The sequence below is a fragment of the Ictalurus furcatus genome, chromosome 2, assembly GCF_023375685.1.
Source record: "Ictalurus furcatus strain D&B chromosome 2, Billie_1.0, whole genome shotgun sequence".
NCBI classification, from domain to species: domain Eukaryota; kingdom Metazoa; phylum Chordata; class Actinopteri; order Siluriformes; family Ictaluridae; genus Ictalurus; species Ictalurus furcatus.
The window spans coordinates 14,594,268-14,607,509 of record NC_071256.1 but is presented as its reverse complement, the minus strand read 5'-3'; the positions used below and the strand labels follow the sequence as shown (position 1 = coordinate 14,607,509).

General features: G+C 39.2%; 1 protein-coding gene across 4 annotated transcripts in view; it reads left to right on the top strand.

The window, feature by feature from the left end:
• The first annotated feature begins 224 nt into the window (after positions 1 to 224).
• Positions 225 to 13,242, top strand: part of rab28 (RAB28, member RAS oncogene family) — a 42,937-nt gene continuing 29,919 nt past the window's right edge. For all 4 annotated transcript variants that reach the window (XM_053649749.1, XM_053649741.1, XM_053649736.1 and 1 more), the window contains exons 1-2: positions 225 to 576; positions 10,943 to 11,039. In XM_053649749.1, coding sequence (XP_053505724.1) covers positions 502 to 576; positions 10,943 to 11,039 — 172 coding nt within the window. In that variant the 5' untranslated portion in view covers positions 225 to 501. The remainder of the gene's footprint in view (positions 577 to 10,942; positions 11,040 to 13,242) is intronic.

The following is a 13,242-nucleotide window of genomic DNA, read 5'->3' as shown; positions in this document are numbered from 1 at the left end:
ATTTACATTTCTATAAAACTGGATATTTGCCGCTGAGGCTGCTCGGAAGCACGCGCACACTCAAACAATCCAATCCCTCATTCAATTCCTCTGCAGGAACCTGGGTTTCCTTGGCAACGAGGAAGCGTCATGGCGGACGAATCCATTTCTCTCCCGTGGGTAGGAACAGAAATGAATGAGCCCAAAACTCATCGAAGGTGTGTTTGGAAACATATCTACGCAGAGGTTCTGACAAATAATATACATAATGAACATATATATTCAATAAAAGGCACTTACAGAATGAAAATGCAGTTATTAGTTGTCCTAATATTACAGTGTTCTACTCCCAATGGTTGGTGCCAGTCTCCGGCTGTTTGAGTAAACATGGCGGCCCGTTGCTTAGTACAAATTGTTATATGATTACAACCTTAATTTCCCAAGCGCTTTATTGATTTCATTGTTTTATCGTATTTATTTGTGCGCTTCTTGTATTTATATAATACACACACCCCGATAAATATGTCGGATTCGGAGGAAGAGACTCAGGAGCGGCAGCTGAAGATGGTGTTAATCGGAGACGGAGCTTCGGGAAAGGTGAGGAGGGATTTACAGCAGCTTTGGGTGGCATGCTAAATGCTAATGCAGCCTTAGCTAATCTGCGTGCTTTACTGTATTAGTGTGCAGTTATATGTTATAAAACGTGGAGATGAAGATGCAAAATCCTTTGCCTGGGTTAGCGTACTAAATGCTAGAAAAGGTTTATATAATCTCCTGGCTGCAGCATGCCCCGTTATTTAGCTGTTAAAACGTGTATTTTAGCAAAATATGGGCCATAAACCGATGAATCCGAATCATAATCACTTTATTTGCCTAATCAAGAGATGTGCACAGACAGGTAACATGGCACATCAGTGGAAGAACATATAATGTGCAAACAAGCAACAACGTGTAAACATTCGGACGTACAGACCTGCAAAAGTGCATATTAAGTGCAAAACAGTACAATAAACACTATAAAAACAATACATTTAAACATTTCAAATACAACCTCCACACACAACACTATATGGTAAAGAGAAGGTTCTGCTGAGCACAATTTAAATAAGGTGTAAAATTGTGTAAACTGTAAGCTGTGTAACATCAGTACCAGATTATTGGCCTAAACCACCTGTTCAATGAACCTATAAAAATATGACCCCATTTAATTATAAATGATAATGCAGTGGCTACAGGTTAATGAACAAGAGGTCTACCTTTTACAGCATTACACGTGTACGTGTCACCGGTGACTGTAGACGTTTACGGTTATTTTAGTCCAAGTCTGGCCACGCAAACACTACTTTGATAAACATTGTTTATATACAAATGCTACAAAAATGTGTAGCTACATGCAGTCTCTACTAAGAGCCTGAATGGATGGAAAAGAATTGACTTCAGTTTCCATTGCGAAGTGTTGCCTAGTCTTTTCAGGGGAAAGTAGCTAATGCATGCCCCATATAAAGTCGCCAGATGTCAGTAGAAGTTGCCAGATGACATCATAATTATTGGTAACAGGTCAGTAAAATGATTGGGTATATAAAGAGTATTTTAGTGAGGCAGAGTCTCTCAGAAGTAAAAATGTGATGAAATCTGGACTTTTATACCCAGTCGTGTTACTGTACTGTTGCCAATTAACCTAGTTAGTTGCAAAATGTTCCTCCAGCTGTTTCCTTTTAGTAACACTTACTTTTCCAGCCTTTTGTTGCCCTGGTCTGAACTTTTTTGAGACGTGTTGTGGCCATCAAATTCAAAATTACCTTATGTTTTGACTTAAAATGGTACATTTCCTCAGTTTAAACATTTGATATGTTTTCTATGTTCTATTGTGAATAACATATGGGTTTATGAAATGTGCAAATCATTGCATTCTGTTTTTATTTACATTTTACACAGCGTCCCAACTTTTTTGGAATTTGGTTGTAAAATGAATTGTGTTATATGAAAAAGAAAGAGATTTTCTGAAGACACCCACAATATAATAGAATAGAGTTTTATAGAAAATAAAGAAGGCTTTGGTCTGAATGGCAAACATATAAGCCAAGATGAAAGCTGTTAAATTGACAGCAGCGGACTACAAGGCAGTCAGTTTACAGGTTTTAGTAGCTGTCTTTATATGCTATATGTGAGGATGTAGAAAATTGAGAATGGGAAACAGGTAGTCTAGCTAGTTTGTTGTCTACATATTAAATTGATCATTTGCAGCATTTGGCTGCTTATGCGGACAAATTTTCAAAATGGGGAGTGAATCTCCAAATGGAAGCTGGACGGGAGCCTAGTGTGGTCACAAATGAGGGGGATAAACGAGTCCGGGCAAAGATGATCCTGTGGTGTGGGAGGGTAAACAAACGTGGGCACAAATGATTTGTTGAAATGAAAGGGTAAATCCGTCAATCTAAGCCTTCTGATCTCCAGTTACACTCCATAAGCCTTCCAGTCTCACTCCAGAATGATCAGAGCCCTCGATATATTTTCATATGGTCAGTTTTTACAGTGGAAAACATGCATGAGTTTGTGTAGTGAGCCACTCAGCAATGTGATTGGACAAATGATGCAACATCCAGTGACACAGCTAGGAGGGGAAAAAAGAAAAATGGCAAAGAGTGTAAACTCTTAACATGAAGAGTGGAGAGCAGAGATACAGGACAGACTTAGAGGAGTTATACACCATAAATACTAGCAGAATTACTATTTAGATTAGATTACATTACTGTAATCTAATGACTTTTTCTGATAACGCAGTAATGTAACACATTACATTTAAAATGTAAGTAATCTGATTACAGTTACTAATATCAATAATATTATGTTACTTGTGTTACAACAAAAGTTATTGTTAAGAAAACAATATTAACTAAAAATGCATTTTAAAATAAATCACGTTTGCCCTGAAAATTTTTTCTGTAGGCCTGAATAATTCTCTTGGAGTGGTTTGTCACTACATAACTGAATGTCAATGAAAGAAGATGGCCTGTAATTTTATATCTTCAGTGAATAGAGATGAGACCAATTGGACAGGGTTTACAGGAAAATATGTGGAAACACTTGTGTCTTATTGGCTGACAGCTCTCAATTTTACCAAACGCTAGCTCACAGTCAGTGTGAGGAAAAATGGATATACGCCGATTAAATATATTTTTTTAACCCGTGAAGGGGTTGAAACTGAAACAGTAACATCCTCTGATGCTGAGCAGGAAAACAAGGTGTGTAAGTGTCTATATGAGTTCCAGTTTATGTGAACATGACATGAGCAGAGCATAAGGAAAGATAATGTACTTTGCATGGCACTGTAGCAACTAAACCTATACAGTGATAGCTTAGTTGTGCCTCCTCTTGACTAGCGACACCAAACTAGCCTAGTTAGAAAAGTTTGATATTTTATCGGTCTGGTAGTCCTACAAACAGTGACAACACCCGAGGCAGGTTTTATGATAAATCCAACTTTTTCTGATCATGTCATAGACTGATACATGATAAAATTACTGAAAGAACTATGAGTTTCACTTTGTAGTGTATTCTTGTAGGTTTGATAGGTTTTGAAAGTAACTTGAAAGTAAAGTAATTAGTAATCTGATTACTGCATGTAAATAGCAATGTAATCAGATTACAGTTTTAAGTAGTAATTATTAATCTGTAGTTGATTCCTTTTTTAAGTAATTTACCCAACACTAAATACTAGTCACCTGGAGATTGTATGCTTCCTGTCTGTGCAAATAAAAGTACTAACAAGTCCGTCCGGTTGCACTACGTCCAGATTAATCTGTGTTTGTTTGTGACATGCTGATAAGATTGCACTGATGTGGATTGAAATGTTCATAATCTTCGTCCAGTCCTTAAAAAATGTGGGCAAGCTGGATTTTATCCAATTAACGCATTAAAAAAATACTCATTAGTTGCATTAGTTTTACATGGGGAGGTGAAGTAATGTAATTATTACTGGAGTACGTCAGAGATTTTAATCTAAACCTGTCATGTCAGTAATTTTTTAAGGAATGTGCAGGCACAGGTAGAAATAGGAGTAGCATTAGGAACAAGCTAGCAGGGTAAGGTTAGTGATAACTCTAATGTTGATGATTACCTTCTCAAAACAGCGATTAGTATAGTCAATGAATGTTGATCAGTGTTACAGATTTAACCAAGTACCAGTCCATCCAGGATTTCGCAATGTTGTGATGGTAGGAATGAACAAAATCAAGCAAACGCTGCAATATTTGCAGTAGTTTGCAATTTTTCAAAATTACCGCAGATTTTCTGCAGATTTGGGCGAAGACGTGTCATGTGACATCATTAGAACATGCGTTCAGTCAAAGCTCTCTTCTATTCACGTGCGTCGAACATGAGGACAGCTAAAAGTTCTCATTTACCAACAAACATCACTGTGAAAGACCACGCAAAACAATTTCGTGCAATTGCAATATCACCAATTCGAGTAGTTTTCTGCAAAAAACCCCCCCCAAAAAGCACAAAAAAAAACTCCAGAAGCAAAATCAAGCATCTTTGGCTGCAACTATCACAAAAAACTCAGTGAAATCCTGTACAGACTGATAAAAAGTAATAGATTTAACCAAGTACTCTGTGTAGTAACTGATCTAAGTGGCCATGTTGATTTGATGTCTCTCCCTAACTGGGGAAGGAACTGGTAGTTGAGAACACTACTGCAAGTTGAAGAGTTTAAGTTTCAAGTAGATGCGGCCGTTTTTGTTGGCTTTTACCTGCTGTAGTACAAGTTGCAACCTTGTCTCGAACCACTGGTACATCATGAAGACCTTCCCATCTGATGTTTTACAGACTCGTATAACAATGTCCTTACTTAACAGAAATGTCCAGAAATCTTATCCTGTCTGAATTGTATATAAGTTAAATGTTTATTTAATGCCATATCTTTTTTTTTTCCTGTCTTCCATAATGTTCAGCTCGGTATTACCAGTAGGCATTATCGTCATATTTCTTTCAGAAATTACATATCTAATTTTAAATTTAAGTCTTAACTTAATAGACTATACTTATTCTTACCCCATTTTTTTTTTTTTTTTTACAAATTCCTAAGTGTACGCACACACACACACACACACTCACACACACACACACACATGATCTTGCCCAGACTCTTTCCAAGTGTATCAGTAGCAGACATGATAAGTGATGAGTGGATTACAGGACTGAAGGCTATTTTTAACAAAGATAAGCTATGTTTTAATCCATCTGTCTTTATAAACCTGTTAATGCTCCCTACGGCTTTAGCCCTCTGTGCGTGTGTATGTGTAAGACCGGAAAAGTGAATCAAAATGAACCAAATCCCTGACAGGAATGGACAAATAATAGTCACTGGCTAAAACACTAGGCAGATAAAAGTGCCGTGTTGAACCAACATTAGAATTATTCTAGTCTAAGGTAGACGTGTTCTGGAGTTTTATTTTAAGCAATTTTTCAGTCATAAGTTTCTTTTTGCATTTTTCTTCCCGTAAAATAATGGCTTCAACGTTATTGGCAACTGTACAATTTTTTTTTTTTTTTAGTGAAGCCAGATGTAATGATTACCAAAGTTGGCGAACACTTGCAGAAGGATCTTGGACAACTTCTCTTCACACAGCCTATGCATCATATTGTTGAAAAATCCATACATGGCCAATTCTTAAACTCCTGGCACAGGCGGACAGGTTTTGATCAGAATTCTTGATGCCATTAATCCTCACAAAAAGCATCGATGATGCAACATCATATTTAACAATATTTATCAGGTATAATTCCTTGTATATAGTTCTTTCTTTGTTGAAAATGCCAATGTCAGTGCACTCCGTTTTGTGGGTTGTTCTTTTATTCAAGGGGAAACAGGAAATGGTCAAAGGCAACAATATACAGTATCCCAAAAGTCTCCATACATAGGGGAAATTAACACTTTTTAGCAAAATGTTTTCCAAAATTTTTCATACTTAGTTTATATTATATTTTTTAAATTCAGGTAGTCTTTAAGAACGCCTTTGACAAAAGAAGAACGTATTGAAATCATTCTCATGGCTGGATCGGGTAGCTGTTGCAAGGTTGCTATGGACTTTAACAGAAAACATAGCAAACACATCACACACATCACTGTTGCCAAACTTATTAACAAATTCAAAAAGACTGGAAGTATTGCGGACCGACCGAGTAGTGGACGTCCACGAACATCCACCGAAGAAGGCACAACCGATGTGTTGCTGGAGTACATAGTCCCCTATTTATGGAGACACCCTTGGGATTTTGGGACACCCTGTAGATTCTAGAGATTGACAGCAAAACTGCTTTAGCTTCTTCAGACACACACACACACACACACACATACACACTTGTTCACCCCTAGGGGGAATTTAGAGTATCCGGTTCACCTGTCGCTATGGAAGGTGGGAGTAAAACCATGTGACACAGGGAGAACATCTGAAACACCACACAGTTAGTAACCAGAGCTCAGGATAGAACCCCAGACACTGAAGCTCTGAGACATCAACACTACCTGCAGCACCACCATGCCACCCTGAAAAATACTATTATTTAATTAAGAGGCTCATATTAGAATGATTTTTAATGGCTAGGTAAAGACACTACCAGTCAACAGTTTGGACACACTAGAATGACTGTATATTTTTAATTCCCCGTATATACATTTATTTCTGAATCAAAATGTATTTATTAATAAGTAGTTTTCATTCAGAAGCAGCGAGTGTCCTATTTGGGAACCTTTAAGAAAAGTTTCCTAGAAGTTTCCAAGAGTGTGCAAAACTTTATCAGGAAAACTGTTAGATAGATTAGTTAGATTTTTGGTCACTGCATGTTTCAATGTATGTTAATTCGTAGTGTTAATGTCTTCATTGTTATTCTAAAAGTGTAGAGATTGCGACAATGAAGAAAGCCTTTCTATCAGCAGCTTTGTCCAAACGTTTGACAAATAGTGTAGTTTCTCCAAATTTTTAAATGGAAAACTTTTGCATGTTCTCTTAAAGGGTGCCAATAATTCTAGAATTGGCTGTAGGATGTATGGGTAAAGATAGATGGATGAACAGAGAGAAGAGAGAAAGCATGCAGGGAGCATGCAAGACAGATGGATAGATGGACAGACAGACAGATGGATAGATAGATAGATAGATACTGAATTAAAAGTAAGGACACTTAGCAGAGCATTTTATATCGGAACAAAGAGGAAATATTCCCCAAAAACACTTAAGGGCAGTAATTGAGTATTTCTGCTACATTACATTGAGGTACAGCTCATTTCGGCACACAATGGTCCTTACACATAACCCACTTTTGTTGAGTGTTGTGGTTCAGCTGAGGATTGTGTTACTGCAGTGTAACTCTGTTGTGTGTGAACAAACCACCATGCCAAACCTCTGAGCTACAGTGTGTGTGTGTGTGTGTGTGTGTGTGTGTGTGTGTGTGTGTGGTTATCAATAACCATGTGTAGGCTTCTCAGTATGAGTCAACACTACTTTCCCAGCATCAGAGTAATGGAACTTAACCAAGCACACACACAGAGGATAGTGTAGTGGTTTAGTGTATACCGATTTATAGTGTCTTTTGGGCTTGGTTCTTCATTTGTGGTGTTTCAAGGCAGGGAGTAGGAGTTGCATGTGGTTGGTTCCCTTGTGTAGGCTGTTTTGGTATAATTAGGCTCTACACACACACACACACACACACACACACACACACATACACCCATGCATGCGCGTGCACAAACACACACACACAAACAAACATTTGCAATCACCCATGGATGGCATTATAAATTGTGTAGTAGTGTTTTTTTTTATACTGGTACCCATCAAAAATTAATTACACTTTGTAACTTTTTAGTTAAACTTGTAATGAATTGCTTTGTGCCAAAAATATGCAGATAATTCAAGCTATGTTATCACTTTCTGATGATGCCCCCCCACTCACGTTTTGCTCAGAGAGAGACCTCCATTTAGAGGTGTGCATAGGACTGTTTATTTAATCCCAGCACTGTCTGCTCCCCTACTACCTGCTCCAGCAAACACTCCTGACCAATCCTGCCTGCTACCACAGACAATCTTGACCAATCTTGTGCAGTCCTGCAGAATCTCTTGACAATTCCTGCCCGCTCCCACAAAAAATTTAACCAATCCCACCCACTCCCACAGACAATCTTGGCCAATCTTGCCCACACCTGTGGAAAGTTCCACCCAATCCCTCCCATACCCCGACAAAGTTTAACTAATCCCACGCACTCCAACAGACCCTCTTGACCAATCGCATCTGCTCAATCTCAAGGTTTGACCAATCCTGTTTACTCCCTCAGAAAGATTGACCAATCCTGTCTGCTCCCGAATAAAGTTTGACCAATCCTGTCTGCTCCCGAATAAAGTTTGACCAATCCCACCTACTCCCAAATGCACCCTTGACCAATTGTCTGCTCATGCAGAAATTTTACCAATCTTGTACACTTCTGCAGAAAGTTTGACCAATCCCACACACTTCTGCACACAGTTTGACCAATACCATCCACTCCTGCACACAGTTTGACCAATCCCACCCACTCCTGCACACAGTATGACCAATACCACCCACGCCCACAGACACAGTTCATTCATGATCCCACTGGCTCCTGCAGAATAAATGACCAATCCTGTCAGCTCCCTCAGAAAGTTTGACCAATCCCACCTGCTCCTGTAGACACTCTTGAACAATCTCATCTGTACCTGCCGAAGGTTTGACTAATCTTGACCACTCCCAAAGTAACTTTGACCAATCTTGCCTCCTCCTGTAGAAAGTTTGACCAATCCCACACACTCCCACACACACTCTTGATCAATCCCGTCTGCTCACACAAAAATGTTGACCAACCCCACCCATGTCCACACACACTCTTGACCAATCCCACCCACTCCTGCAGAAAGTCTGACCAATCCCTTCCACTCCCACTGATATTCTTCACCAATCCCTTAGCAGTCAGTAAGGTTTTGGCCACAGGAAAGACTTTGGGACAGAAGACTGCACTTGCCGGTATCAGTGACATGACATGACAAGCTGCATTTTCTGCCTTTGCTAATCCAGCTCTCTCTTTCTCTCCTCTCTCTCTCTCTCTCTCTCTCCCTCCCTCCGTCTCTGTTAATATGACTCAACTGATCACCTGGAAAATAAAATAAAATTGAGCAGTTCAGGGAGTGAGCACATGACACAGGCCTGATGACTGACAGCATACTGACCATACGATTAAGAGAGTATGTGTGTTTGTGTGTGTGTAACTGTGTGTGTGTGTGTGTAACTGTGTGTGTGTGTGTAATTGTGTGTGTGTGTTTGCTTCACACTGAAAGTAAGTGTGTGCTCAGGACGGCAGATGCCTACTCAAAAAAATAACAGCAGTGAGAAATAAACATGGCAGTAGAAGAAAATGTGAGTGTGTGTGTGTGTGTGTGTGCGTGTGTATGGCCATTAATAAATGTTGTGGTGTATGGGAATATTTACCAGTATTAGATATGAATTAAGTGTGTGTGTGTGTGTGTGTGTAGTTGGTGTAGTTGGACTGATGAGAGACGTGACGTTGGAGTCACTCTTTCATCAGTCAGAATGGATGCTGGCACATGCACAGTGCTCTTTGCCTTTTTCCCACACACACACACACACACACACACACACACACACACACACACACACACACACACAGAGCCTACACTCTACACTGTCTGTGTTTTTGAGTGAGTGGTTCGTTGAGTTATGTAGTGTGTGTCGGGTGTGCACACTCACTCACAGCTGTACGCCTAATAGGCTCTGATGTTCTGCATTAAGAAGCTGTCAATCAAAAGTGATGTCATACTCGGATATTAACCACACTACGCACACACACAGACATACACACATTGACACACACTCAGCGTGGGAAGGCCTGCGTCAATTTTTTTTTTATTTAGCTCACTGGCAGAAGAACCAAAGTGACCAGAGTGACCGAGTGTTCCAACAGCAACATGGACAGCCGTGTGTGTTTTGAAGAGTGTGTTTTAAAGTGTGTGTTTTTGTTGGCGTGAGCTAGGCTTAAAGGAGGATTTGTTTGCTCACGATGTCTTTTTAGGTTTCACAGAGCTGAACACAGAATAATACAAAAACAACATTTTTGTAAACTGGTATATTACAAAATAATATTTTGTAATAAGTTAAATAAGAAATGACAACTAAAGTGAAGCTACAAAGACTGTCTCTGAAACGGGCTAAAATGAAATAAAATGTAGACATGAATTCATTTCTGTTTTTATTTTTATGTACAACATGAGTGTGAGGTGAGTTCAATGTTTAAAATGGTGGCTGGCATAAAGAGACAGAGTGCCCGTTTTATGGATTTTATTTTATTTTTTTTAGCTAGATAGCAATTTGTTTACTTCAGTGATTCTCAACATTTTATTGTCAGCTAACGCAAACTAGCTTTCGTTAACATACAGTTTACCATGTTTTTTGAAAGCTTAACAATTTTTCCTATCGATTTCAGTCAGGCACCCAAGTGACCTTCATGAAAATTGATTACTCCAAATGGAAGTTTAGTGGCAGATGCTAAGTGTAAATATAATGTAGAGACTTTACATAGTAATTTGACAAAAAGTTTGATGACATTTCTGATTATTCTGGCTTGTGGGTGGCTAGCCAAGCCTCATTTTCGTTATAGTGTTCTTATATCTTTAACCATTTGAATGTTCTTAGTAAAATTTGTTATAACAAAATGCAATAATGGTAATGCAAACCAGATTAGCTCTATAGTTATGTAAAGGGGCATGGCTACACAGGTGTGACTTAATATTGACTTGCTTTTCATTTCTTCTGTTTCTGCATCTCCTGGATTTATCCATCTCACTCTCTCACACTTTCCATCTATTCTTTTTGTTCCCTTCCTACAACGCTCTCTCTCTCTCTCTCTCTCTCTCTCTCTCTCTCTCTCTCTCTCTCTCAGACATCAGTCGCCACTCGTTTTGCGCAGGAAGCTTTTGGGAAGCAGTACAAACAGACAATAGGGCTTGATTTCTTCCTCAAGAGAATCACACTGCCAGGTGAGACACACACACACACACACACACACACACACTAAGGTTCCACTGTCAGCTCTGAGGGAGGTGAAAGTGAAGTTGATGGAGCTCAGAGTCATTAACACTTCTCTTCAACCTGCACATGCACATTGCGAGTGTATTATGTCGGGTGACATAAGTGCAATCACTAAGGATTCTGCCTGGTTTGCCAACGCCGAGTCCCATTTTACACATTTATTAGGTGGTATAAAGCTTTACAAATATTCCACAGACTTTAAACTCTGTGTGGTTCAACATTTTGTTCCTGTCTTTCTCTGCTTTTTACTTCACAATGTACAGCACATTGAGCTGTCCTAGAACCTAGAACTTTCTTACCTAAAACTGTAGAACTCCTGATCAGTTTTTCAAGTCTTTTGGTACTTTTATTTGATTGACCATTTGAGAGAAAAGTCAGGAGTCAAATATATTTACTATATGATTTTGCATCCAACAGAATTACTATCTGTCTCTCTCTCGCTCAGTCGCTATATATACATATATTAGAGATGCACCGATGTATTGGCCGATACCCATTATCGGCCGATACATCGGTGCATCTCTGATATAGATTAGAGACGTTGCTAAAAGTTGCTAAAGGCAGTTTTTCACGCAGTGGGCCGATAGTTTAAAAACATCCGATGATCAGGGCCGATTATATCCTGTCAATCAAAAGAGGGCGGGAAAGCACATGGAATTCGTGCTGTGTGTAAAGATGATGCCTCTTGTGTGGAATGATGACAAAACTGCTGTTTGTAAACTCTGTAATCTTTGCACTGCTAAAATTTTACACCGGAAGTGAGCAGCAGTGAAGCGGGAGTTTGGGCATTGAGTCTAAATCCCCCCCACCCCGTGTTGCCCGCTCGTCCTAGCACTGAATTAAAGGGCCAGTAAATGAAGATTTAAATGAAGATGAGTTGACAAAAAAGTATATATTGCACAGAAAAAATATATTTGTAGAGTAGTATATTTCATATCCAGTTAATGTTAATTTTTAAAAGGGGGTATTTCCCACTTTAGTAGAAATAACTTCTTATAGGCTTTTTGCATAATTGTCCACCAGGCTTGCTGGAATTTTTGACCACTCTTACATGCAATATTCTTTCAGTTGCAAGAGCTTTGAGGCTTTTCTTGCATGTACTGCCTGTTTCACATCCCCTCACAACATTTCAGTTGGATTCAAATCCAGGCTTAGACTAGGCCAGATGGCTTCACTTTATCTCCAAGCACTCTTTGATATGATGCAGAATTCATATTTGAATCAATGAATCCAAGTTGTCCAGTCCCTGAGGCAGTGAAGCAACCCCAAACCATAACATTTCCACCACGGTGCTTCACAGTTGGTATGAGGTACTTCTCATCAAAAGCTGTCTTTGGTCTGCGCCAAACATGTCTGCTGTTACTGTCCAGAGCACATTATTCTAAAAGGCCTGGTCTTTGCAAACTGTAGTCTTGCAAAAGCTTTTTACTGGCACGCCTCACATGCAGGTCAAATTTGTGCAATCTCTTTCTGATTGTAGACGCATGCACTTTGACACCAACAGCTGCAAGACATACTAGCAGATCATGTGATGAAATTTTGGGGTTCTTTGTGACTTCTTTTTGCATCAGACGGTCTGAATTTGCTGGGACGTCCAGTACTGGACAAATTGGCAGTCGTTTCAAATCTGTGCCATTTGTAGATTATTTTCCTTACTGTTGAATGATGTATTTCAAGAAGATCTTTTTAAATCCCTTGCCAGACTCATAGGTATCCACAGCCTTTTTTCTGAAGGCCTTACAGAGCTCTTTAGATCTTGGCATGATGACACCACACACCTTGCTAGCAAAGGGAACACCAGACACTAGATATGAGAGTGGTATAAATAAAACAGGGTTCCATCTGCACTCCCTAAGCAGGTTCTAATCACTGGTACCCAATCTTTAAATTTGATTGATTTTAAGGTGTGATAAATGTATGGGTGTACTTACTTTTTCCATGTGACTGATCTGTTTTTTTGTTCCTTTAAATTGTGAAAATTACTATAAAATGTCAATTTTATGTGCCATTTGATTGAGCGTATCAACTTTATTAATAGGCACGGTTTCAAAGAGGATCAAATGTCTGCTTGTCCAAATATGTATATACAGTAGGACCCCTGTATCCACGGGGGATAGATTCCAAGTGGATACCTGAAGTCACAGATAGTAG